This window comes from Python bivittatus, unplaced genomic scaffold (assembly GCF_059951505.1).
Source record: "Python bivittatus isolate LINGU-HERP-01145 unplaced genomic scaffold, Pbiv_v1 ctg000080_np1212, whole genome shotgun sequence".
Classification (NCBI taxonomy): Eukaryota; Metazoa; Chordata; class Lepidosauria; order Squamata; family Pythonidae; genus Python; species Python bivittatus.
In genome coordinates, this window is record NW_028277035.1 from 22234953 (window position 1) to 22260405 (window position 25453).

General features: G+C 38.9%; 1 protein-coding gene across 12 annotated transcripts in view; it reads right to left on the reverse strand.

Annotated features, from left to right (window-relative positions):
* ABLIM3 (actin binding LIM protein family member 3) overlaps positions 1 to 25453 on the reverse strand; it is a 153683-nt gene that overhangs the window by 32231 nt on the left and 95999 nt on the right. For all 12 annotated transcript variants that reach the window (XR_015794729.1, XR_015794728.1, XR_015794727.1 and 9 more), the window contains 4 exons: positions 23487 to 23613; positions 21411 to 21504; positions 4290 to 4377; positions 573 to 631 (listed from right to left, as the gene is read on the reverse strand). Coding sequence is in view for 2 of the 12 variants with exons in the window: in XM_088133657.1 (XP_087989783.1) it covers positions 573 to 631; positions 4290 to 4377; positions 21411 to 21504; positions 23487 to 23613 (368 nt within the window). In the remaining 10 variants the exon portion in view is untranslated. The remainder of the gene's footprint in view (positions 1 to 572; positions 632 to 4289; positions 4378 to 21410; positions 21505 to 23486; positions 23614 to 25453) is intronic.

Here is a 25453-nt window from a genome sequence, read left to right on the forward strand (position 1 = left end):
TGGCCTGGAATACAGACAAAACAGTTCTACTTTATGGCCCTGGACAGAAAAATGCAGCTGTACAATATTATGTAGAAAACCAATTTGTAGCTTAGATGGAAAATGAGGTTTCCATGGCTACACTGGTGTTACACCTAGATTTGAAGCTGTGCATCCCAGATAGGCACTGAACATATACCAGGCATCCAGTGTCAAATGCTGGGGCAGGAGAATCTTGATTTCATATTTTACCAGTTTACAACAGAATCTAATAAACACAGTTGCAGTACAGAATATGTAGATTTGAGAAATAGGCATCAAGAACATAGTTACAGTCCAGATCCCTTGGCCATAGCTTAAAGGTATCATTTTTATCTTATTCCTCATGCGCACACCTCTCTGTAGGCCAAAGCTTCCAGATCCTAAAATTCAAACCTATTTCTGTTCACAATTATTTTGTAAATGGGACTGTTAATTGAATAACAGCATTTCAATTAAATAAATTCTTTGGCTAATTTGCAGTAACCATTTTAGTGAATACCAGTGCCCACGAGTAAAAGTTTGCTGCCCAGACTTCCCCAATTTTAGTTTACCTTTAACTTCTTTTCGGCTCTTGCTGCTTGTTTGCAGATAGGATGCCAGACTTCTGAACCTGCCATGGAGGAGTAAATGTCAGAACTACAAGCTGTCCAACTGCATGTGTACTTTACCCAACATTACCTAAGTTCATAAAGAAAAAATACTACCAAAATCTTCCAATATTCCTTCTCTCAGCAAGATACTGCTCCTTTTTTGCAAGAAGATCCATTAATTTTTGTCATCTGATAACATCATGGATATTTTTGTTGCAAAGATTCCAATTGGATTGGGCTATTTTGAATTGCAAACGGGGACTAGGAACACTTGAGTCCTTTCCACACTCCCATCATTTTCATTCCTCAGACCCTTAAAAACATTTTCAAAGTAATTCAGAACTGTCCTCAACATAGCTCACTTCAAAATGCAAATAACCCCTGCCACTATTCCTTCCAGTTGACCAATGGGTGAGCATTACAAATGGCACTCAGCCATGCTTATGTGTAAAAATCACTCCTATTGGTAAAATGAGAAAGCTACTATGGCATAATCTCTCTCCTTATAATGCAAAAGAAGAATGAAAGCTGGTATCTCAGCATTATGATAGTTGATATTCTATGGGGAATGGGGAGAATCTAGGACTATTCATTGCCCTGTAGCATTAAGCAAACAGATAGATGCTGTCAAGTGCTTCAAGAGCTTAGGTCTCAGTAAATGAATGAAGCTCTGAATTTATGATACTGGTTCATAGCTACTATTCCCCTATTGATGTATAAAAAAAATCAAGGATCACCATATAGAGGACAATACAAATCAGTGACCTCCTACAAAATACCATCTTTGTTGGAGATGTGCAACTTAATTTTATTGTGGAGTTCTTGGTGCTCTCTGAGCTTGATTGCTTGCTTGTAGATGCTTCATTACCCAACTAGGTGAACAAGATATATTCTCTTCTATTGGAACTCATTGTTTTTTACTCCCTCACAGTTCCAGGCCTATCACATCTTTCTAGATTTGACAGATTGAGAAAAGTTGATGGAAGGCTGTAGTATGAATGCATCTGAGTACTAATTGTTCAGATAAACTTTGAATCAATTCTTACTCCTGGATTATTAATCAAACTGGCAGCAATGTCTGCCGAAAATGGGAGCAAAAGGCTGGAACAATAGAGAACAATCAGGTAATGTTAAGAGATAGAAGAATGAATCAAAGACTATTATCAATTAATAAGCAAAAGAAAAATACCCTTAGGGTGCTGTAGGAATAATAATGATTTGTATAAGAGCTAGCTTTGAGAAGGATAGCCAATACAATGTAAAGTAATACAGTATGATAAACCATCTTGATTTTGTTGGCAGAATGTGTGTGTGTGTGTGTGTGTGCATGCACGTGCATGTGTGGGTAACAAATAATAAAGTCCTCAATCTAATGCCCGTTTTCTAGCCTCACCTCTAATTTCTGAGCTACATAAGAAAGAGACATGTTTTCAGACTTAGGGATGATATTCCCTGTTCTTGATTTATGGACTTTATTGACTTATATTATCATCTGAATTTGAAGGATTCTAGAAAGAAATATAATGAGAACACATTATATTTCTGTCATAATTATATATTATGACATCACATATTTCAAGGTTGTGGCTGGATCTTCATCCCAGAAATATTGTTAGTGTACTAAATTTCAAAATTAGTTGTCCTGTCTGATAATAAAGGACATTGTAAGATCACAAGCATTCTCCTTTTTTCTTCTTTGTCTTATGGGTACAAAGACCTCTGTACAGTTTGAATTAGATATGCTTCTCTCTGTTTATACAGAGACATTATCCAAGCTGACACTGAATGAGTTGCCTGAGACAGAACAAAAAAAGAGGAGAAAAGCCAGCTTCCATTTCTGCAGCCTGAAAAGTATGTTTTGGATTGCAAGAGATGAAAATAATTTTGATGAACAGCCTGCTAATTCCCCTTGATTGCAACAGAAGGCCCTCCACCCATGGCTTGTGTCCAACCCATGATCAGGATCACATATGTTGTGTTCCCATAATGTCATTGGCCTTCTTTGAGGAGGTGATTAACTTCTGGTTCAGTAGTGGTGCAGGAGACTCTGCTGGGAGAAGAGCTGTACAGTGTTAACCCCGAAGCTGTGCAGCAGGTGGTTCCCCAAAGGTGGCAACTTTCATCTCATCCTGCTTCCCAGTTTCTTGGCTCTCTTTCTCCCTGCTGAGATCAAGGCACCCTGGCACCATTTCACTGTGTTTCTTAAAGACCAGATTGACTTTCTGTTGTTGGGAAGGCAAATACAAGGAGGCAACAAGGAACATGAGGAGGTGGGAAGGGATTCTACATGAACTTATTTTTGTGCTCTCTTACTGGCCAGTGGAGGGAGTACTGGTCAGTTCATGGGAAGTACTGAGCGTTATGAGGATGGCAAATGCTCCTAAGGGCTTGGGAAACAAAGCCAGTGACTATGTAGAAGAGCTCAGAAATGATACTAATCCAGCAGAAATGAAAACATTAAAACCTGTTCCCAAGCAGTCATAATGATTCTGTATTGGAGAACCTCCATCTCGGTCCCCTTGTGTTGCTTCTGTTGCTATGACATTATTCTTTTCAGACAGAAATGTATACCAAGGTTTATAAACATTGTTCTAGCTGCACTTGCTCCTCTTGTTTGTCCTGGGGTAGAGGAGTGAACGAATGTGCCTTCTTTGAACAAGGAGGTTTTTAAAAATAATTGATTCAAACTATAGCAATATAACATTACCATATCTGACATTTGCTGTAAAGTTCCTCATAGGTGGCTAGGGAGCAAAATGGGGAGATATTTTGGCAAGCTCATTCTTTATTTTTTGTAATCCTTGGAATCATCCCTGTCTCAAAGAGGTAGCACATGTCTCCAGTTTTTCCAGCCATCATCCCCACCATTCTCCACCTTACATTACTTCTCCGTTTTAGATGCCCTTCAAGATCATGCAAAGGAACTTCTCATAAACAGTAATTGGGCCAGGTTTGGAAAATTTGCCTTTTTTTCATGACCCATCACTGTGGCAGGTTTTCTATTAGCTTTCTATTAGATCAGCCAAGGAGGCACTAATGACACCTCCACTCCCCTACAACAGACCAATTGTTAATTGCCATCCCACGCAGAAAGCTGCCAGCTTCTAAGCCAACAGTTCCTGGAGTGTGAGGGTGGGAGAAAAAACCCAACCCAACAATTAATGTTGATATACAGTGGGTAATTAGTGACTCACAATGTCAAACACCAAAAGACTGTCTAAGAGACTCCCTCTCCAAGCTGAAAATAGATATATGGGGAGGAGAACATTCTAACCTTATATTAAGACCTAGTCATCTCATTTCTTCTTCTTGCAACTAGATACTCCATGAACATGTGAGTACGCTAAGCTTGTTGCAATCAGAAAATTAAAATGTTTGTTTTAGGCTCGATCAAGTGCCTTCTGTTGAAAATTTTAGCATGTTCTCCTTGAAATGGGATTGATAATACAAATTTCAGTTTCATGCAATATTTAGAGAAGATTAATCAGTTTATCTCTAATAAGAACTGAGTCTACCACAATGAAGGACTGAATGTTCTTCAGAGAGGCCCAGCATGGCTCTTAAAAATGTTCATACCACGTTTAAGTTGCAAGTACAAGTTTTAAATTTGCTTCTGTGGGTTAGAGGCAGACTTTTTAATCCTTATTGAGATCTTTTGCCTCCAATAGGTGCTCCTACCTGTGAGGTACATCTCTTCCCCTTCTGTGAACATCTGATGACATCGTACACATCTGGCACAAGTGGGGTGATAATGCTTTCCTCCTGCCTGTAAAAATCAGTGAGAACAAAGAACTGTTGAACCAAAATATTTAGCTAATTCACATTTGTTATTAACTGATTCCTATTGTATCACTTACATTTTCATATATAATACAATGGTATTGGGTTCTATAAAGTAGGCATTATTCATTTCTGTTTGCAGTGCTTTTTGGTTGGTTAGCTTTTTGCTAATAAAATAGTCCATTGGCCAATGTTCTAGCCAAAGACCACGACCATATAAAAATGTGTCTGTGTGTGTGTGTGTGTGTAGAGAGAGAAAGAGAGAGAGAATTTATGTCACATTTTCCATAACATATGATTGTTTCACTAATTCATATAGATTTTTGCCCAAAAATATTTTATGACTTTATAGTCCAACCACATATTAAAGTTTGGTCTTACATTCTCATAAAACATCAGGGTAACATTGCTACAAATACTGTTTAGAATTAAGAAGATGTGAAACCACTTATAATTAGATGATACCACCTAATTATTAACATACCTCTTATTTTTGTTTAAGAAAATTTAAATGGTTTCAGTGGTTCCATTATTGTGCTAAATTTGTCTTCTCCACAATAGACTATTCTCTTTGAATTCCCTGTAGATTTTGATATTTGTATTTTGCATTTGTTTATATCCTTCAGTTTAAGTTTTCAAAATTTTAATGGATTTATTGGGCTCATTGACTTGGTTTGTTCTAAAGTATAACTATTGAAGTAACTATATAACCCAATTGTTCTGAAATTTGCTTTCAATTTTAATGCTTCCAACTCCTTCCCTTATAGTTTCTTCCAAATTCCCACCATGTGATTTGTTGCAGGAAAATTTAGAGATATCAGAGCATTCTGAGATTAAAATCCTGTGGCCTATTAAGTGGATTGTTCTGTACAGGGCTTAACATTAAATTTCATTAGACTTCTGAAACATCATGAGATACATGCATTCCTAAATACTTCACTCTCTTATTTTCCCCTGATTTCTTTTCTATAGATTTGTTACCTGTTTCCTTTTATACACATCTGATTTTTAAAGATTATCTGAAGCCTGCAATCATCATGTCCTACTCCCTGCAACAGAAAATTCTTGCCAAGGCATCGGAATTGTATCATTAGGAAATAGAGGTTTTTTGTTGTATATTGATATTCCCTTATTTGTGTGGTTCTATTGATTGTCTTTATCATCATATTTTTAAATGTTATTTCAAAGGTTGGTTCTAATTAATCAAATATTTTAGTGATTAACAAAGAAGCAATAGTTGTTCCTTATATTTTATTTATATATTTATTTGCTGTAATCAATTGCACCAAGATGTTTTAGTGGAATCCTCTCTCCTTTATTGTCTTAAACAAAATCTCTTTGATCCACTGGAACATATTTTAATACCAAACTATTTAATCCTTTTACTGTAATTCCAGTGAATATTTTCTTCAATAATGTTTCCAGGTTTCAAAATATTATAACCTATTCCCTCTTTAGGATATGTTTTAATAAGTTAGGTAATTGTGGATGAATTCTTGGTTTAACCTTTTGTAAACAAAGACAGAGACACACAAAACCTTCAAAATACCCTCCATCTATGTCCAAACATTTATGCTTGTTTATTTTGTTGATAACATTTTTAATTTCAACTAAGTGATATTTTGATTATGACTTTAATTAATATATTGTTAAATATTTTCTTCTATGGCATTTCTTCTGTAGGCCATTATTAAACTAATGAGGTCAGTTACCAGGCATACAAGGCTTACAGCTGGGGTTTTTGCCCAGGGAAATGATGGTGAGATGTGATGTCAAAGCACGTTGATGCCAGAATGCTCCAACTTCAATATAGGATTGCTCTCTACGTATTGTATTATGGCATTATATCATACACACACAGATGTATAGACAGAGAGAAAACAGACAGATATTTTATTTTGGTGATTCTTGGACCTTGTCCAGCTTTTCAGTTAGGGCACAGAGTACATTTTTGCATATTATGTCAGATTTCCCTCTTCCAAGCATCATTATTTGGTTTTTAATTCCCATTTCAAGGTTTCCATTGTTTTTGCAATAGCTGTCTCCCCCTCCCCCCCCCGATAGTTTCAATATTTTCATTTCTAAGATTTGGCCCATGCTAGAGATGGTACAATGTTCATCAAAATACATTTTAGGCTCTTTTCTCATTGGTAGCATGACTTGGTAGATTTTCTTTAGGTTGCCAATTTTTATTTTTAGGGTAATATTTACTGCAGTGTTGATAGCATCCCCAGCCGTCAGCAAGCTCATTTTAGAGGCATAAAAAGGACAAAAATGCCATTGCTTATGTTCCTTCTAAAGTCTGGTAGGATATAAGAGTGTAAAATGCTTCCTTGAAGTCATTCATGGAGGGAGCCCTTGGAGAACTTGAGGAAGGGACTTACAAAAATAGATAATAAGGTGTTAAGCCTTAAGTCCTCATAAACAACAATTCTGGAAAAGACCTTGGTAGAGCTATCTTAAAAGATTTTAAAAAGGATCATTACTATAGAAGGAAACACCATCTGAATAGGTCTGTAATCAGACTAAACATTCAGAAGAGGCATAAAAAATATAAGAAGTTTTTATTTGGTCTGTTAAGGACAACTTACATTTAGGGAAAATTTCAAAGTTTCTCCCAGCTCTTATCAAATATTGCTGATAAGCATAACATCTTAAAGGGCCATTTCAATTTGGGATGGATCCACTGTGAAACTGCTGCGCCTGTTAGGAAATGTTTTCTAACATTCAGTTGGAATTTGCTGTAACTTAATCTCCTGTAACTTAAACCCATTATTCTGCATCCTTCATTCTGGAATAAGGAAGAATAGGTCTTGACATTCTTCTAATGTGACATCCTTTCAGGTATTTGAAGAGACCTGTTATATCCTCCTTCAATTGTCTTTTCTCATTGCTAAACACACCCAGCTTTTTCAACCTCTTTTCATAGGACTTAGCGTTTAGTCCTCTTATTGCCCTTTTCTGAAACTTTTCTGATTTCTTAAAGCATGGTGCCCAGAACTAGCACGGTATTCAAGATGGGGTCTATTTGAAGAAGAATGAACTATTGCTTCCCACTGTTTGGAAAGTATACTTCAGTTGATAAAGCCTAAAATTGTGTTTTCTTTATTTTAATTTTTTACAGCCATATCACACTGCTGATTCATATTCAGTTTTTGTGTTCAAGTACTATTCCAGGATCTGTTTCCATAAGTACTATTATTAAGCTAAGTGTCCGTCAACCTATACTTATTCATTTTAGTCTTGCTTCATTAGTGCAGAACTTTCAATTGTTAAATGTCATTGTGTTATTTTCAGCCCATTTTTCTAACCTATTAAGATAATTTTGGATTTTATTTCTGCCTTCCAACCCAAATTTCTGTTATCTGCAAATCTGATAATATTCCATCCACCCCTTCATTCAAATCAGTAGTGAAAACATTAAAGAGTAGGGGACCTAAGACTGATCCTTGTGGCACCTTTCAAGATACCTCTCTACAGTTTGAAAAGGAGCCATTGATGAGCACCTTTTGAGTATGATTTCTGAGCCAACTATATATCCATTTAATGCCCACATTATGAAGTCCACACAACTAGCTTGCTAATCAGCACGTCATGGATACTTTTTAAAATGCTTTACTGAAATAAAGGTGACTACACTAGTCCAACAATATATTAAGGAATTCATCTAGTAAAAAAAAGGTTGGTCCAGCAAAATTTGTCCTTGACAAACCCATGTCAACTTTGAGTAATTGTTTTCAAGATGTTTACAGATTGATTTCTTTATTATCTGCCCTAAAATTGTCCCAGTATTAATGTCAGTCTGACTCATTTGTAGTTCCCTGGATTCTGCCCCCACCCACTTTTTTTGAAGATAGAAACTACTTTTGTTCTCCTGCTATCATCTGCCATTTCGCTAGTTGTTTGTGAAAGATAATACATGAGGGTTCAATCAAAATATCAAGAGGTTCATTCAGTACCCTAGGATGCAGTTCATCTGGATCTGGCAAATTAAACTCGTTCGGCATAAACAGGTATTCCCTGATCATGTTTCTATCAATCTCAAGCTTCAAGCCTATCCCTTCATTTTTACTTTACACAATTCTGTGATAGAACAGAAACTGTTGGAGAAGAACCAAATTGAACCAAAATTGGTGTTAAATATCTCTGTCTTTTCTACCAAAATCAGATAGAAAAGGCACCTTTGGAGAATGCTGCTGTTTTTTAACTATGACACATTTGGTGAAAACGTAGGTCCATAGTGAAATAATTGAGCCACTGTCTTAACCAATAATACAAATCATACATGGAAACCACACACATTCTAGGATATTCCCAACAGGACTGAAATAAGGAGCAGACAAAATGCAAAGGTCCAGGATTGTTCTGCAGCAGTCCTAGTTCTTACATGTGATCACCTCTTATACCTAATAAATTGGATGCAAATTTGGTATAAAGTATGCCATCAGAATGGTGGCAAGTCATAGAAACATAAAGTTGTATTTCAAGCTTTTATCACTGCAGATGGCTTTGAAATCAGTGGAGCCACCCAAGGATTATAGTGAGTGACAGCTTACTGGAACCACCCTAGTATCAGCTTTGTTGCAGGGAGAGGCCAAGTGCCCAGTGCTGTCACATTGATTAAAGGGACCATTATTCTCTACCAATTTTCCACTTATGTCTATCTAGTGACTTTGCTAAAGCTGGGCAGAGCAACAGCACAATCAGGTCCAGAGAGATATTGAAAATGTGAGCTACCACTGAAATAGCTGACAGCCCTGTTTGCAAGCTGTCACTAAGCAAACTATCATTGTTTGGGGATGGTGGAGAGATCTGCCATTGAGTTAAGAATAAAAAGAAATTATTCTCATTAAGTGTCCAGCACTCTTCTCTTGAGACATTCCTATAAGAAGGCAACTTTTTCTGTTACCTTCAGTGACTCTGAAACTCCAAGATTAGAAATAGCAACCTATTATTTCACCCACTTGCAATGCATCAAGGGTGTTCTCCCTGCTCTTTAACAAAGATAATAGGTTTAATTGCTAGCTTGTTTCCTTTCAAGAGGAATTTTGGATTACAGACACACTTTCTGAGCTTCAGAGCTCAGATGCAGCCACTGGTTTACCTTGTTGCACTCAGCCTTGCTCTGTGCAAAGGAGTGCTCCTAAGGGGGCTTTTACAGGAAAATAATGGTGGCAGTGGCAATGATGATGATGATAATGAAAGAATAAGGGATTATTAAAGGGTACCAGGAAGGAAAGGACAATCATGGCCTTTAATTAGAGACTGAACTTTTAAGGTTAAGGCCAGAATTGACTTGAATAATTTTTTAAAGAAGGGGTTAACTGAGTTTCACATTTGTAGAATTGTTGGTTAGATTGTCAGCAGTAGCTCACTAGTCTTGTCAGTTCAGTTATAATATTGTTAGCCAAAAGCATGAACCAAAGTTTGCTGCTCTACAATAATTCTTCTATTCTTGGCCTATGGAAACTAGCCTTGTATTTCAGGCCAGGACAACTAGCCCAAACAATGGAAGGACACATATATGGGTTTGCCTCTACAGCAGTCTATTTCCTGATCTATTATGGTCAAGAGCCAATAATATCAAGGTCCATCACTGGGATTCCACCCCTGGGATTTTTTTTTTGAAAGAGAAAATGCTTCCCATCAAAAGGTTATCCCCAGAAGTCTTGCAATTTGAAAAAGATTGTGGTCATTGCCCATTCATCCATGAATCTCATTAACCCAGAGAGTTCTTACTGATGTGGCTTTGCTCTGTTGCAGTTTTGTTTTATGCGAGAATTTACCACTTTACTGCTGGTTGAAATTAGTGTTTATTCAAGTAAGTGCCTAGCTTCCTTCATCTACAAGCTGAGGATCCATGGTTCGTTCAGTTTTACTCATAAAACAAAAAGATGTGCACTGACAGAATATCGGTATGAACTAAAATGCAACTTATATTTGAATGAGCAAAACTCTCACATTCTAGAATACTTGATGCTAGTAGTTTGGATGCGTGGAATACTGCAACATCCATGAGCCTGGGAACAGGGACAGTTCTCACATTAATATTTGCTGCTCTAAATGAGTAGTATTAGCAAATGAAGAGTGATCCACATGCTGTAGTGTGATGGGGGAAATAGGCAGGGTAATGTAAATTACTAAATAAATTACTTTTCCCCATTCTGATTGACAATTCTATCACTGCTCCAGGAAAGTGCTCTCTGGAGGGAAATTCATAACAGGGCCTATGCTGGAAACCAATTTAATTCATTAATTAAAAGCATTTATAGGGCTGCCCACTCCAAACAATGGGATTCTGCTGGCATACTATAAACCAGCAAAGATGTCAAAAACAAAATAAACAATACTAGCTAAAAAGAGATATAAATAATTAATTAGCAACAGGTACTCAAATTGCAATCTTCCAGACGTGTCACCATAATCAGGAACTGTACTGAGAAATAAGGACAAACAAGGCTGCTGGGAAACCAGTTTTGAAATGCAAACTTAGACAGATGCGGATGCAGAACGAAAAGGATTAACCCATCCAATTCCAATCCAGATCTTTCCACGAAGGAAAAGGGACACTTGACTGACTATTGTGAAGACAGACATCTTCCTAATAATGCCTATTTAAAGAAATACATAATCTGATTCATAATTTCCACTCCTTTTGAATGTGAGACCCAATGAAGTAGAACAGGGGTGGAGAAATCCTACATGCAAAAACATTGCATTGTATTTCTTTCACTAGGTACTTTTGAGGAGACAAGGGTTGGTAGTAACCACAAGTCTCTTCTGGATCATCAGGAGTTTCCTTACATTGTGTCAAACAAATTGTCCAGCAGTCTTCATATTGTTTAAGCTAATAACAGAGATTGAATTTTCCCCAATCCTACCTGGGTACATTGGGGAACGAACTTGAGCTTCAGCAACATCTTTCTGATGATGACTGAGATATGATTTCTTCAATCACTTTTGCCTTATCCATATTTTTGGTCGTTGTTTTTCCTGTTTACTGCAATGCTGCAATAGCTTCTTTGTCTTTCTCCAGATAACGTAAGTCCTGCCTTATTCCCATTTACCCCCAAAGCAAATGACTTTTCTTGGATTTGACAGAAACTTCTTTTCTGTATTTCACGTTGTCCACGTTGGCCTATTTTTTTTTTTGTTCTAGTCATTCTCAACAGTCAGTTTGTCCATAATGCAAGACTCATTCAACTTATTAAAAAAGAAAAGAAAAAAGCTGAGCTGTTCAAAAACCAACCAAGCACAGCGTTTCAGGCAGCTGCATTATCTGATGTCTTTGCCTCACCGTTTTACAGTTTGAAAGGGCGGAAATTTGGAAATCAGTGGTGATCATGCAAATGGAGTGAATGAATCACTGAAACATTTACAGCTGAAAGCAACAAACGTCTCTCCCCCCCCCCCCCTTCATAAATATTTCGGTGCCTTCAGCTTGACATGTTTCTTTCTAATTCATGCATCCTCCAAAACTCCACTGAGATTTATGAGACTCTGCTAGCTGAGCCACTGTTGGATTTGGCCATTGCTATAGTAATATGGTCTCCAATCACATGATAGATCGTTGCTGCCGAATGCAGTTGTCTCGAGGAAGCTGGCCAGGAGCTATCCAGAGGAGAAAATGAAAATGTTCTATGGGAATTTCAGCCTGATCCTATGAGCCACTGGATGCAGGCAGCAGCTCACTGGATCAAATACTAAGCTTCCAGTCTTCCTATGAAAACAAAAGCCCTAACCCTACCAGTGCAATCGCTTTCATGTTTTTGTGTTTTCTCTTAGCCCTTGTTTAGTGTGTCAAAGCATTGTTTTGTTGCTCCTTTAAGGCAGGAGATGAAGTCCTCCATTTAGCCATCCATGTTCTTTTCTGATCAGGGGAATTCTAAGGCTGAGGAAGAGATGTTGTTTGTTTATTTATTTATTTGATTTCTACAGCCGCCCATCTCAACCAAGTGACTCTGTTGTGCCTCAATCTGAAGTAAGCTGCGGAATAACCCTCATGAACAGTACCCTCAATATCTGAGTAAAGAAATATAAGCCTGGTAGATATACTGCCATTTCTGAAAAGAATGTCTATTTAGCCACAAGTATAGGTTACAGCTGGCCTTTCTATAACTATGGCTCTGCATTGTTAGGAGTACAGTGGATGTACATAATTAACCAGGAAATATAGTTCCTTTTCTTCCAATTTCTCAGTTTTTAGATTAAGAGAGACGTTGGTCTTTTCATTGAAATGGCTTCTATCTCAGGATACAAAATACAAAGTGTGTTTTCCTCACCATTTGGATATATGAAATAACTGCAGTGAGACCCACCTTGTGTGAATGAATACTTTCAAAAGAAAATGGTCTGAGCAAATATAAATGGCTGGTTCTCTCAATGCACCAATATGGTGTTCTCCAAAGGAGGTCCTGCAATGAAAGACATCTACAACCCAGCTTTGTAGATCATGAGCTCAGAAAGTATTTCTGCCTTTTGATTGATACACGATGTTGAAGATGTAGCTAGAAGATATGAATTATTGTACCAGGCTGCCATACATAGTATTAAAATGTAAGCCCTGTTGAATCAGAGAGTCTTTCTTTAAGTGGACATGAAAAGTATTAGTACTTTAAGTTTTCATTTTATCCAACTGCAGCCAGCTAACAGCTTCCATGAAAGACCAAATGAACTTCATAAAATATTAGATATCCTACCCACAGAATTCACTTTACCTTTGTAAACTTATTATTCACCACCAATGTTAATTAATAACAACAACAACAATAATAATAATTTATTACCCCCAGTGAGGCACTACCTTGACGTAGTTGTGGTGCTTCCATGCTCTGAGGAGGATGAGAGCTATGCCAGAAGTTCAACCATACTGGACAGGACTCATCAGAGGAGCCAGATGAAGAGGGCCTCTCCCATAAACAATATGCTGAGAAGTAATTTATATAAACCTATACTGGATTGATCATTGCCTGGGTCAACAAGGACCATGCTAGGTGTTCTAGTTTTTGCACATCTAGTGACAAGTGGGCTATAGGACTCAGGACTGTTGGCTGAGCAACCAGGGCCAGCAGCTGCAGGACTACTGGAAGAAAAGTTGTTTACCCACTGCAAATATACAAAGACTGAAAACAAAGAAATAATGATCTGCTATTACAAATCAAGTCCAATGAGGAGAAGATATCTGAAAAGAATCCACCAGTTCTGGAAAGAGCAATATCCAGAATCAGAAATAACAGAACAGAGGCTAGCAGATCAATGTTGATTTATAATATGAAATAAAGTATTCACAGAAGTAGAATTGGAAGAGCTGCAAAGGTCTACCCAAGACAAAGAAATTGAAGCCTTACCAGAAGTAGCTCAGACTGTAGAGGCAAACCAGGGAGAGTCAGCAGTAGAGAAAGCAGCATAGCTATTGAATTGTTTTCATTCCCAAATCAGGCACCCTCTCCTCTACCTTCTTCTCAGAAAGAACAAAGCCCTCTAACTAAAAAAAATCAGAGGAACTGAAACAAAGAATAACTGAGCAACTACAACAGCACAAAAAGAACAGAATAAGGTTGCCTGCACTGAAACTTGTTACAAAGAAACAGCTAGTGCAAGTATTAAAGTTGCCAATACTGTAATATCAGATATAAGCACCAGATCACTGCAATTTATAACTGAATATGTTGGATGCAAAATCAACAAGCAAGAAAGAAAGCCAAACAGTGTACCACCAAAATGGAAGATCAGGTTGGAAAATAAGATCAGCATGCTAAGATCAGATGCAAGCAAGCTAGAACAGATAAAATAAAAGAAGATGAAGAACAGGAACACCAAAGAATATCTGACCAAGAAATATCACCTAGAAACAAGGGAGATCAAAGAAGCACTGGAAATAATAAAGTAGCAAATAACAGTCATAGCCAAAAGGATCAGCAGATACGAAGCTCGAATTGCACACTACAGGCAGAATCTCCAATTTCAGTCGAATCAGATATGTTTCTACCAATCCATCAATTGAGAGATTGCAATGAACCAGTCAACAACTGACAAAGAAAAAACAGTGCAGTTCTGGGTGCAGCTATGGGACAACCCAAAGAAACACAACAAGAATGCAGCTTGGATAAAGGAGGTAGATGAGAATAAAAAAGAAGCTGAAATAAAAGAACTTGTAATAACAGCAGAAACAGTGCAGAAGAGGGCAAGGAAGATCAAGAATTGGTCAGCACCAGGTGAAGATGAACTGCATGGTTGTTGGTTGAAACATCTGACTGCTCTGCACCCACTCACTGCCAAGCAGTTTGACAACATACTGAAAGGAGGTGAAATTGAAGATTGGTTAACATCTGGCAAAACCTACTTGATAATAAAAGATCCAACAAAAGGGGCAGCACCAGGCAACTACAGGCCAATTGGCTGCTTACCAACAACTTTCAAACTGCTAACGGGTGTTGTAGCTGATGTAGTCCTACAGCATCTAACTGAAAACAACTTTTTTCCACCTGAGCAGAAAGGAAAATGCTCAAACAGCAGAGGAACAAAAGTTCAGCTCCTAGTTGACAAGATGATTTTGGAAAACTGCAGGAGAAGGAAGACCAACTGGAATGTAGCTTGGATTTATTACAAGAAGGCATTCGACTCCCTGCCATATGATTGGATAATCAAGTGCCTAGAAATAACAGGAGTCAGTAGAAATATTAGAAACTTTGTGCAAAGATCAATGGCACAAAGGAAGACACAATTGCTGGTCAATGTGATAGACTGCGAGAGGTTAATATCAAGAGAGGAATCTTTCAAGGAGATGCACTATCACTACTACTGTTTGTCATTGCATTGATTCCTCTGTCAACAATAATGAACAAGTCAGGCCATGGCTATCAAACATCAGAAACATCTGCCAGGCTATCCCACCTCCTTTACATGAATGATCTGAAGCTGTATGGAAAAACATCATCTGAAATAGAACCACTGCTCAACACTGTCTGAATATATAGCCAAGATGGAATTTGGACTGGACAAATGTCCACCCTTACCATCAATAGGGGAAAAATAGCACAAACTGAAAGAATCAACATGCCCTATGGAAATAACATCAAGACTCTAGATGAAGAAGATCACTACGAATATCTGGGCATCCTTCAAGCTGACAACATCAAGCACATTGAAGTCAAGAAGAAGGTTAGGAGTGAATACATCATGAGAGTGAAGAAGATCAAACTCAGTGCAGGAAATATCATCAAGGCAGTTAACACCTGGGCAATTCCAGTCATTAGATACACAGCTGGAATAGTGGACTGGACTCAAGCAGAACTAGAAACCATGTACAGGAATACCAGAAAAATAATGACAATGAATCATGCCCTTCATCCACGCAGTGACGTTGAGAGACTCTACTTACCAAGGAGCATAGGTGGGCATGGAATGTTGCAAGTACACCAGACAGCAGAAGAAGAAAAAAGGGCATTGGAACAATATCTGAAGGACAGTGAAGAAGATGCACTGAAGCTAGTACACTATGAAGGCTTACTGAATACTGAAGAGACCAAACTGGCCTACAAGAAAGACCAGATGAAGAAGAGAAAAGAGTAATGGCAAGGCAAAGTATTACATGGCCAGTATACAAAAAACTAGCAGGCAAAGCAGATAACAAGACCAGGCAATGGCTAAGAGCAGGAAAGTTGAAGAAAGAGACAGAGGGGCTAATTTTGGCTGCACAAGACCAAGCCTTAAGAACAAATGCATAAAATGCCAGAATTTAGAAGATAGCCACAGACAGCAAATGCTGCCTCTGCAAAGAAGCTGAAGAAACAGGGGACCACCTAATTAACTGCTACAAGAAGACTGCATGGGCTGATTACAAACAGTGGCATGATGAAGTAGCAACAATGGGGCATTGGAATATCTGCAAGAGATACCATTTGCCTGCAAGCAAGAACTGGTGGGACCACAAAACAGACAAAGTAATAGAAAATGAAGAAGCTAAAGTGCTCTGGGACTTTAGAATTCAAACAGACAAGTACCTGCCACACAACATCCCAGACTTTAACAATTGCTGATAAGAAAGACAAAAAAATCTGGATAGCGGACACTGCAATACCTGGAGACAGCAGAATAGAAGAGAAAGAACTGGAGAAAATCACAAAATGCAAAGACCTGCAAATAGAAGTAGAATGTTGTGGCAAAGGAAAGCAAAGATAGTACCAATAGTAATAGGTGCAATCCCAAAACATCTGGAGCACCACTGGAAGACCATTGGCATTGAAAAAATCACCATCAGTCAATCGCAAAAGGCAGCTTTGCTTGGAACAGCTTACATCCTGCGACAATACCTTTCACACCATCAAACAACAACACCTGCCTATCCCAGGTCCTTGGGAAGGACTCGATAGGTGGACAAAAATGCCAAATCCAGTCTAAACATCTGGCTGACTATGCAACTGACCATAATTTATTAAATTTATATGCTGCCTGATTTCCAGCATCTCTGGGCACTTATATTGGCAGCTTAGCCTCTCAGCTACGTGGCAAAGTATCGTAAGTGGTTCCATTTTGGTTTTGTTTTAATCACAAGGGCAACCGCACCCTAAAGGTCCATCGTGGATGGTGCTTTGATCATGAAGGGGATGCAACTGCCCAACAGAAGAAACCACAGCAATCTTGTTTATTTTACACTGATGAAAATTACAGGCCATTGTATGTTGCCAACAGTGAAGAGAGACTGCTAATTATAATTCAAAGTGGGAGGGGTGTGTTATTCCTTTAAGACTCATTAATCATCTACGCTGGCTACACATCTTAAAGCCATCTGGGACACCCAGAGGCTTAAGCATAGGAAGGCTGATTATGGCTGAAATAGAAGGCCTTTACACCACATTTCACTGAGGAGGAGGGAAAAAGCAGCTGCCTATCTTGAGGGAAATCAGAATCCTGGGACTCAGTGGGTATCAAACTCTACAGTATCCTTACCATCCCATTTGATTTATGATCATAACGGTTAGCTGGCTTAGAGATTAAAGGTTTCCACCAGCACAACCAAGAAAAATCCTGAGAGGTTGACTTTGTAAGCCAGGAGATTGCTGGAAGGGACTGTAAAATAATTCTGTTCTGAATTTCTCCAAAGATAGGTTGTACCATGCCCCTGGGACTTCTAAACCACCCCACGGCTTTTGCAGCTTTCCATATGCAACTTATCAACCATATCTCCTGTCTTCATGCTAAGTTGCAGGCTATCTGCTGACCTGTCTGCAGTCACTCCTATCATGATGATATTTGCAGATTCTCTTGGTCAGGGCCTCAAAATCTCAAAGGCCAACTGATAGTTCACGAAAGTTAACTGTCTGTCCACTACATGTACCTGTGCTCAGCAACATAATGTACAGAAGAGACAAAGATGACTGGAATGAATCCACATGCAACAATTATTTTCCAAGATGTGTCTTGAAGACAACATCAGTAGCTTTTCCCATCCCTGTGAAGCAGCTGTTAGCCAATGAGCATGACTGAAGAAAAGTTCTGAGAGGTTGAGCATGTAAGCCATGAGACTGCTGGAAGGGACTGTAAAATAATTCTGTTATGAATTTCTCCAAAGATAGGGTTGTATCATGCCCCTGGGACTTCTAAACCACCCCACGGCTGGAGTGAAAATCCTTTTGAATTAAAGTGCCAGCCAGATGTCCTTTAATCTACTTTCTGCTCCAGGAAATCTTTTCAGGACATCTCCGTCTTGGGCAGGTGCAATTTTCAGGAAGTTGCAAGTTTTAATGCAACTCAAGAAAAGTAGCACCCTTCTGAATGCAATCACTTGGCAGGATTATTTTTAAAACCTGCTCCCAATGTCTTGGTTTGACTGTCTGGGGCCGACAGATGGAAAATGAAAGGATGATCAAATTATAGCCAACAAGCAACATTTAAGCCTAAATTTCTGGCCTCTTTCACATGCAATGAGTCTCAAGAATCTTTTTGGTGTATGTGCTAAATCAGATGGCTAGATGCATGGCAAGTTCACATCAATTTATCTATGACGGGTGTTAGTTAAAATACAAAGCAGATAGTTAATTTAGAACTGGGGGGGAGACACAAAATGGGCAAACACTCAGTAAGCAAATGATCATTTCTTGCTCATTGTTAGGACTTCTTTCTTCTCATTCAATTTTAAATATTCGAGCAGAACACTGCCAAGCTCCAAGCCAACCTGAGATTCCAGTCATTTGCCTGCTCCTTAATCCTAAACAGACTTGGATGGGCTGTAATGACACCCTGGTTGAGAAGGTCTGTGATCATGCAAGCTCAGAGGATTTTTATTTACTGTTGCTTCACATATTTCAGGAATTAGCTATAGTACTGAAAACCCGTTCTGCATCTGGATCAGAGCTCCATGTTAACTGCTATAGAAATTAATTTTGGCTGTATGTGTTCGTAGTAGGAAAATAAATTATAAGTGGAACTGTTGAAAAGGATATGCAGGGATGACAAAGTGATTTTCCATAATTAGTATTAAAAACAACAACCACATTTTAATTCATTTGACTTCTGTCAGCATTACCATAAAGCCTCTGTTCATTATTCATTTCAGGCACTACTTCCATTGCAATTTATTATGGATGGTGGTGGTGGAAAGGGGTAGCATTAGAATGGATTATTGGAAGTTCTAGTTAAGCTGATGTGCATCTTCCCACTGGTACCTCTTCTGATACAAGTGGTAACATTTTCCCTCCTTTGTTATTAATGTATATTTTATTTAGCTGTCTCATTATATTAAAGTACATTTGGTTCACTTGTTTCATTCCTGATATATTATTTTGGTATAGAAACAGCAATTTTGCCAGACCTTTTATGATTTTATTAATTTTTCATGATTAAGGTGAGCTAGCCTTTTGCTTTATTTGTTTAGTTAGATCACCCTTCCCCAACCTGGTGCCCTCCAGATGACTTTAAATTCTTTAGCTGAGCCTTCCTTTTTACCCATCCTAGTGAGGATGAATTTAGACTTAGGCAGAATATACACTTGCTATCTAATTTGATAAATTCCATCAGCTGGTTCAAAGTGCCCCTTTGTAGTCAAAGCCTTCTACCATTCCTTGGTTCAGGTAACATATATGAAATGGCTAGGAGTTATACTGGAATTATTGCCAAAGCCACAGGGAGAAGCAGAGTGGAACTTAGCTACAGAATATTTTCCAGGTGGATGGATTGAGGGAGCATTTGAATAAAAAGATGTCTCTGACACTTGCTGCAGCAAGAAACAAAGTTACTTTGCCAAAATGCCTAAAACAGGGAGGGAAGATACATCTTTTCTCCTAGGAGTTTTGGAGATATTTATGAAGAACTGAATGAGGATCTCCAATTCTTCAGGTACAGTCTTGATATGAAGGGCAAATGCTTTGTTAGACAAAATACACTACTAGCTTTCCATGCAGATGAAGAGGAAACCATAAAATCTTGATACAAATCTATCAATGCTGCATTCCAAAAAGAATACTGTATACCTGGAACCATTCATAGCTGCATAACTGAAAGAGTTACAGGACTGTAGGAATTCTCCTATTAAAGAAAGTTACAAAATCTAGAGATTTTGTTTTTTTTTTAATTTCAGAAGGAGAAGGAAGAAAAAAGCGAATACAAATAGTCCTCAACTTACAACCACTCATTCAGCGACCTCAAAATTATGACGGTGCTGAACGAGGGGGACTTACGATCGGTCTGCAAAGTTGTGGCTGTTGCAGCATCTCTGCAGTCACATGATTGCCACTTGCGACCTTCCTTGCTAGCTTCCCACAAGCAAAGTCAATGGGGAAGCTGACAGGAAAGGTTATAAGTTGCTCCCATTGCCTTTTCTCTCAAGGAGCCCACTAGTCCCCAACATCTGCATAGCATGACTCCATAGCATGTTTCTGCCCCCAGCACCCACCCACCCACCTGCGCTCCATAGTGCACCCCCACCTGCAGCACCCCCCGCCCACCCATGGCCCCTGCCCACCTGCAGCCCTTGCTGGCCCACCCACACTCCCCGGCGCCCGCTTGTGGCATCCCCCCACCCCTCCTGTGCTTCTTACCTGGAACTCCCACCTCTTCCTGCTTAACAACCTGCATGGTCCTGGGGTTACAACGGCAACTGGGATTGCTGGGATTGCCATCACTAAGTGGTGTATTCACATGACATTGTGCTTTATGACTGAATTGCTTAGCGATGGCAATCCCGGTCCCAATTGCTGTCGTAACCTGAGGACTACCTGTAATCGCAGAATGATTGAGATTTATAAGATAGATGCATGGTGTGGAGAAAGAGGGAATTTTTCTTTCTCAAATAATTTAATACTGGGAAATTCAGAACAGAGGAAAAGAAGTATTATTCACAATTATGCGTAATTAAAATGGAAGCTCCTCCTGCAAAATGAGGTGATAGATTTACTGGCAGAACAACAGATGTTCTGAAATGGAATGGAACTAGTATTGACATTCTCTATTATTTAGCAAATTATCCATCCTCATAGGATTTTAAAAGTTTTTCTGTGTCTTTATGAGGGCTTGAAATGAAACTGAACAAAAATCCCAAATGCTGCTTGGCTTCTACAGGTAAGATTCAATGACAGTAACCAGATTCCAAAGAGCGTGCATATTCCCTTGTTCTATAGTGCTGACACAGCCATGCTTGATTTTAGTGCACCAACAATAAATTCAACTATATTTAGCACCCACTAGGTTTCCCTGCATATTTGTAATGTACAACAGCTTATTTCCTCTTGTGGCACATATTCTGGAATTTACTAGGAGCTAGTCCTTTACCCGACCTCTATTGAAAATACCAGGTGGGGGAAAAATCCTAACGCTTTGGTGTGAATACCAGATTTGTGAGCTCATCCCATAGTTATCCAAGCATCCTTTGTAAAGAAGTATGTCGCGCGTGCTGCTGATACTACTTCAGATTGGTTCAGTTAGGGCAAAAGAGCAGGATCTCTTCTGAATATACAGCACTGGCTGGATGCTTCCCGTCTGTATAACTGCTGTCATAATAAAGACGTCTCTGTGCACTGGACTCACCTCTAAGACTCTGCCGCTGATATACCGGTTGCAAGTCTCACACTTGATACCAAATTGGGCATGATAGTCCGATTCACAATATGGAACACCGTCCCTGTGGGAAAAGAGCAGGCTATGAGACTTAGAAGAGGGAGGGCACAATGAAGCATCGCCAGACCTCCCACCCCAAGCACAAGTATTACGGAGTTCCTTGCTGGATGCTGAAACGTCACTCGTGCTGAAGTGAAGGCATTGTGAAAACTTCACTGGACAACTTAGCTGCCTACTCTTGCCTTCTAATCTGTATCTGGTCATAATCTGCTGGTGTCCTTTCAGGTCAGCCTGGAGTAGTAGAGTCTGAGTGCAGGAATGAGGCCATGAGAGAGTCCTTTGATGAACTTTTTCTAGCCACTTGCTCAATTGGATGAGATTGATTCAGAAATATGCAGGAGGGGCAAATGTATGTGTAAGCCAAGGCAGCACACCCGCCAGCACAAAAGGCTGTGGGCAGAAGGATGGTTTTGTTTATTCCAGCAGACAGCAAGCCTTTGATGCAAGCTGGAGTCAGCACAAAGGCTCGGAGGAGCCCAGAGAAAAAGAGGATATGGTGCACAGCCAGGATGCATCTGAGATAGGCTGCTTCACATATTATATTTTCCACACAATTGTTCATATTTATTTCAGGAAAATAAAGCTTGAAAAACAGAATGTCAGAATGACTGTGCCTATTGCTTGCCTGTTACCTGGTGCATAAGTTCCCCACTATGCTTTTCTTTCCTTCCTGAGCAGAACCATTCATTTTTATGTGAAATGATCCAGAGGATCCTCTGGTGGAATATGCTCACAGGTTGCTCCAGGGCTAAAGGTATTCACTGATTAATCATTGTGACGGAATAATAAAATCATTAATTGCACCATAAATGTGGCTTTTAAATTGGATTTTAACAGAAGTTGCCCAATGACTTTCACCACTAATTGCAGTTTTATAATTATCTTTAGTGAATTTTAGATAAAGTTACCCCAATAAAAGGAATTCCACTGTTTTATTCAGTCAAGACAAAATGCTGTTCTTGTTAAACAGCCTCAGATATTACTTGGCACTGGGATTCTGGAACATCATTTATTTAATTCTCCTTCAGCTCTATAGTGCAGATATAAACAATTTTTACTGCAGCATTTCTGTGCTCTGTTGAATGACACCTGCATAAAACTTGATCTACAGTCTCTCTCCAGGGAGAATTATTTTCTGGCACCATTATTACCCGATTGCCCACGGAAATGTGTATGTACAGCAAGATCCATTCTCAGAAATGTTGCTATGATGGATGACCTAAGCAAAGCTACTGTAAATGAGGATTAAATAAGAAAATTTTAAATAATGTTTACAAAGAATTAACATGCCAGTGTAGTTGAGGATATAGCAAACAGAACATTTGGATGGTTGGTAGTAAATGGATCAGGAATAATTCCTGAATTAGTGGGGATTGGACTATATGACCTTGACTGGATTAGCAAACAATCACATAAATACATAAATAGACCAGTTTATGATTCCAAGAGCCTAGGTACTTGCAATCATCCTAGAACCTTCATGTGTAACTGCCCAAAGAGTGGAAATTGAAAACGTTTTGAATTCTTACCAAGCAACTGGAAAGAGTACTGATTTTACAAAAACTAGAAAATCACTTAAAAAGCCCCTCTTCCTTACGAAGCAAGGGGTCCTCAGAAGATTGCAGCTATATTCCCTTACATAAGTTCATAAAAGTGGGGTGAAAGGAAACACAAGTGAGTGAAAGGTGACCCATTGTGTGCACTGAAATACAAACATTCCAGTTGTATATGAAATTCTTGGATTCTGCTACAGGAAGATATCTTCATCTCTCTTCTTTCTGCATCAGCCAAGAACGGTAAAAGAGAAAGTACAAATCTGTTTTGCTTCCTCTTTCTCTGCACATTAGAAGCAAGCAGTACTAGATTCCCAGGTAAAGCCGCCTAGAATTCTTCAAGAATACCATCCAATGCTTAGCTTTGAAGAAATCCCCACCCTTCCAGCTTATACAGGTGAAATGTGCATTGGGAAGAGGTGGAAACACGCACTTGCTAATGTATTCTCCAGTCAGGATGATTCCACAGGTTTGGCACTTGAAGCAGCTGACATGCCACTGTTTTTCTAAGGCCAGGAGGGACTGACCTTGCTTGATCTCCTCTTTGCAACCTGCACATTCTAGGGAACAAAAGAAATATAGAGAACTAACCACACAGCAGAAGTAGGAGCATCCTGAATAGATTTAAAATCTGTACAGAAGACAACAGCATCTACAAATGTCATGCCTTCGGGAACCATAAAGAATGAAACATGAAGGACAGACATTAAGCAAAGGGTTCAAATGTTCAAAATGACTTATGTCATACACAGGACTATTTCCAGGTATGGAACAAACAAATGTCTAGTAAGAAAGGACCTCTACTTTGCATAAGAGTCAATCTGGAGAACCTCAGTTGCATGATTTTCCCTACAGATAGACAACTATCCAAGACGGAGGTGTCCACAGGACAGACCAGCTCCCACCCCTCCCATTGTGATCGACCACGCTGGCTAGGAAGGTTGACAGGTGTGACTCCAATGTATCTGGAGGCCATCACATTGGGGGAGCCAGTTATGCGTAATTTAAAAAGCCATGTGAATATTTCTCCTGGGTACCCTTACTCTGGGTATGATCTTGGATTTGTTGATAAATCACTGTAACTCCAAACACTTTATAACCATATTTATAAAGCAGCTCCTTACAGCAGCATCAGCAGTATGTTATTAGAGTCTATAAACCTAGTGGAATATTCAAAATGTTCAGTACTGTGTCCACATTATGAGATAGCATTGACAGTCTTGGAAACTATTTACACATGTAAATTCTTGTTCAGGCCTTATCTGAGGGAAGTTAACAGAAAAGTTAAAGAAAAGTGAAGAGCTGTCTTAGCAAGATGGGTGGCTATATGTATTGAATGAAATAAATAAATTATAACTACATTAACATGCCAAAACTGTTTCAATATGAAATATATCTACCTCCTCCACATTAAAAGATTCAATTATCCTGAATAATTCTAATTGCAGCATACAGATATTCCACTCAGTTTTATACTGAGTTGAGTGACTTTCTGTTTTAGTTTGTTTTTATGGAATAGGTTTTTGTGTATTTGACTGTTGGCAAATATAAATTATGTTAACACAAAAAACCTGAAGCATTTGAGTCAGCTGTTGTCATCTTCCTTTCCTGGAGAATTACAGATTATCATTCTGGATCCTGCTGCTTGAACCAATTGAGATAGCATATTGCAGGTGTACATTTGCTTTGGCAAAAAAGAAAAAAGAAAGAAAAAGAAAAAAGAAAAAAAACCCACAACATCTAACCAAGAGTCAACGAGAACCCGACATGTTTGCCAAGGAAAACAAAGAATGACTGTATTGAAACAACCAGAGTCTGATGGCATTACAGACCACTTTCTTTAATGGTCATACCACATTGAACTATTTAGATCAAGGATGGCGGAGTGGAGGTCATGGGTTAAATATTTCTGGAAGGCTCCATTTGTTTTAGAAAATGTAGAATAGAAGGAGATTTTTGGATTTAAGCCAGTGTAGTAAAAGCTGTTTCCTAACCTCTGTCTACCACAGCCAGACTTGGTCTGCACTTGAGTATTTACCCCTCTTCCTTCCTTTCACATTTCCTTTGCTGCTGTTCAGTTCAGTAGCAGGAAGCACACGGGCCTAAATGGGGTGGCTGTCTCTGCTTTGATTGGTTCTTTCATTCTGTCTCCTCAACATCAAAAATCCCCTAGATTGTCAAGGAGTCACTCTGACAAGTAGGATGCTCATCGGAATGGTCAATAGCTGTGGAAAATCTTGCCAATACATGCTATGGAATAAGCTGTTGCCAAAGGTATTTAATGAAGTAATTCTGTCTGCCACTGCATTTTCACCTGACACGCCTCTAAGTGCTGGAGGGGTTGTTTAAAAATGCGAAGTAGACTGACAATCTCTTCTGATCGCTCTCCTCTCTCATCAC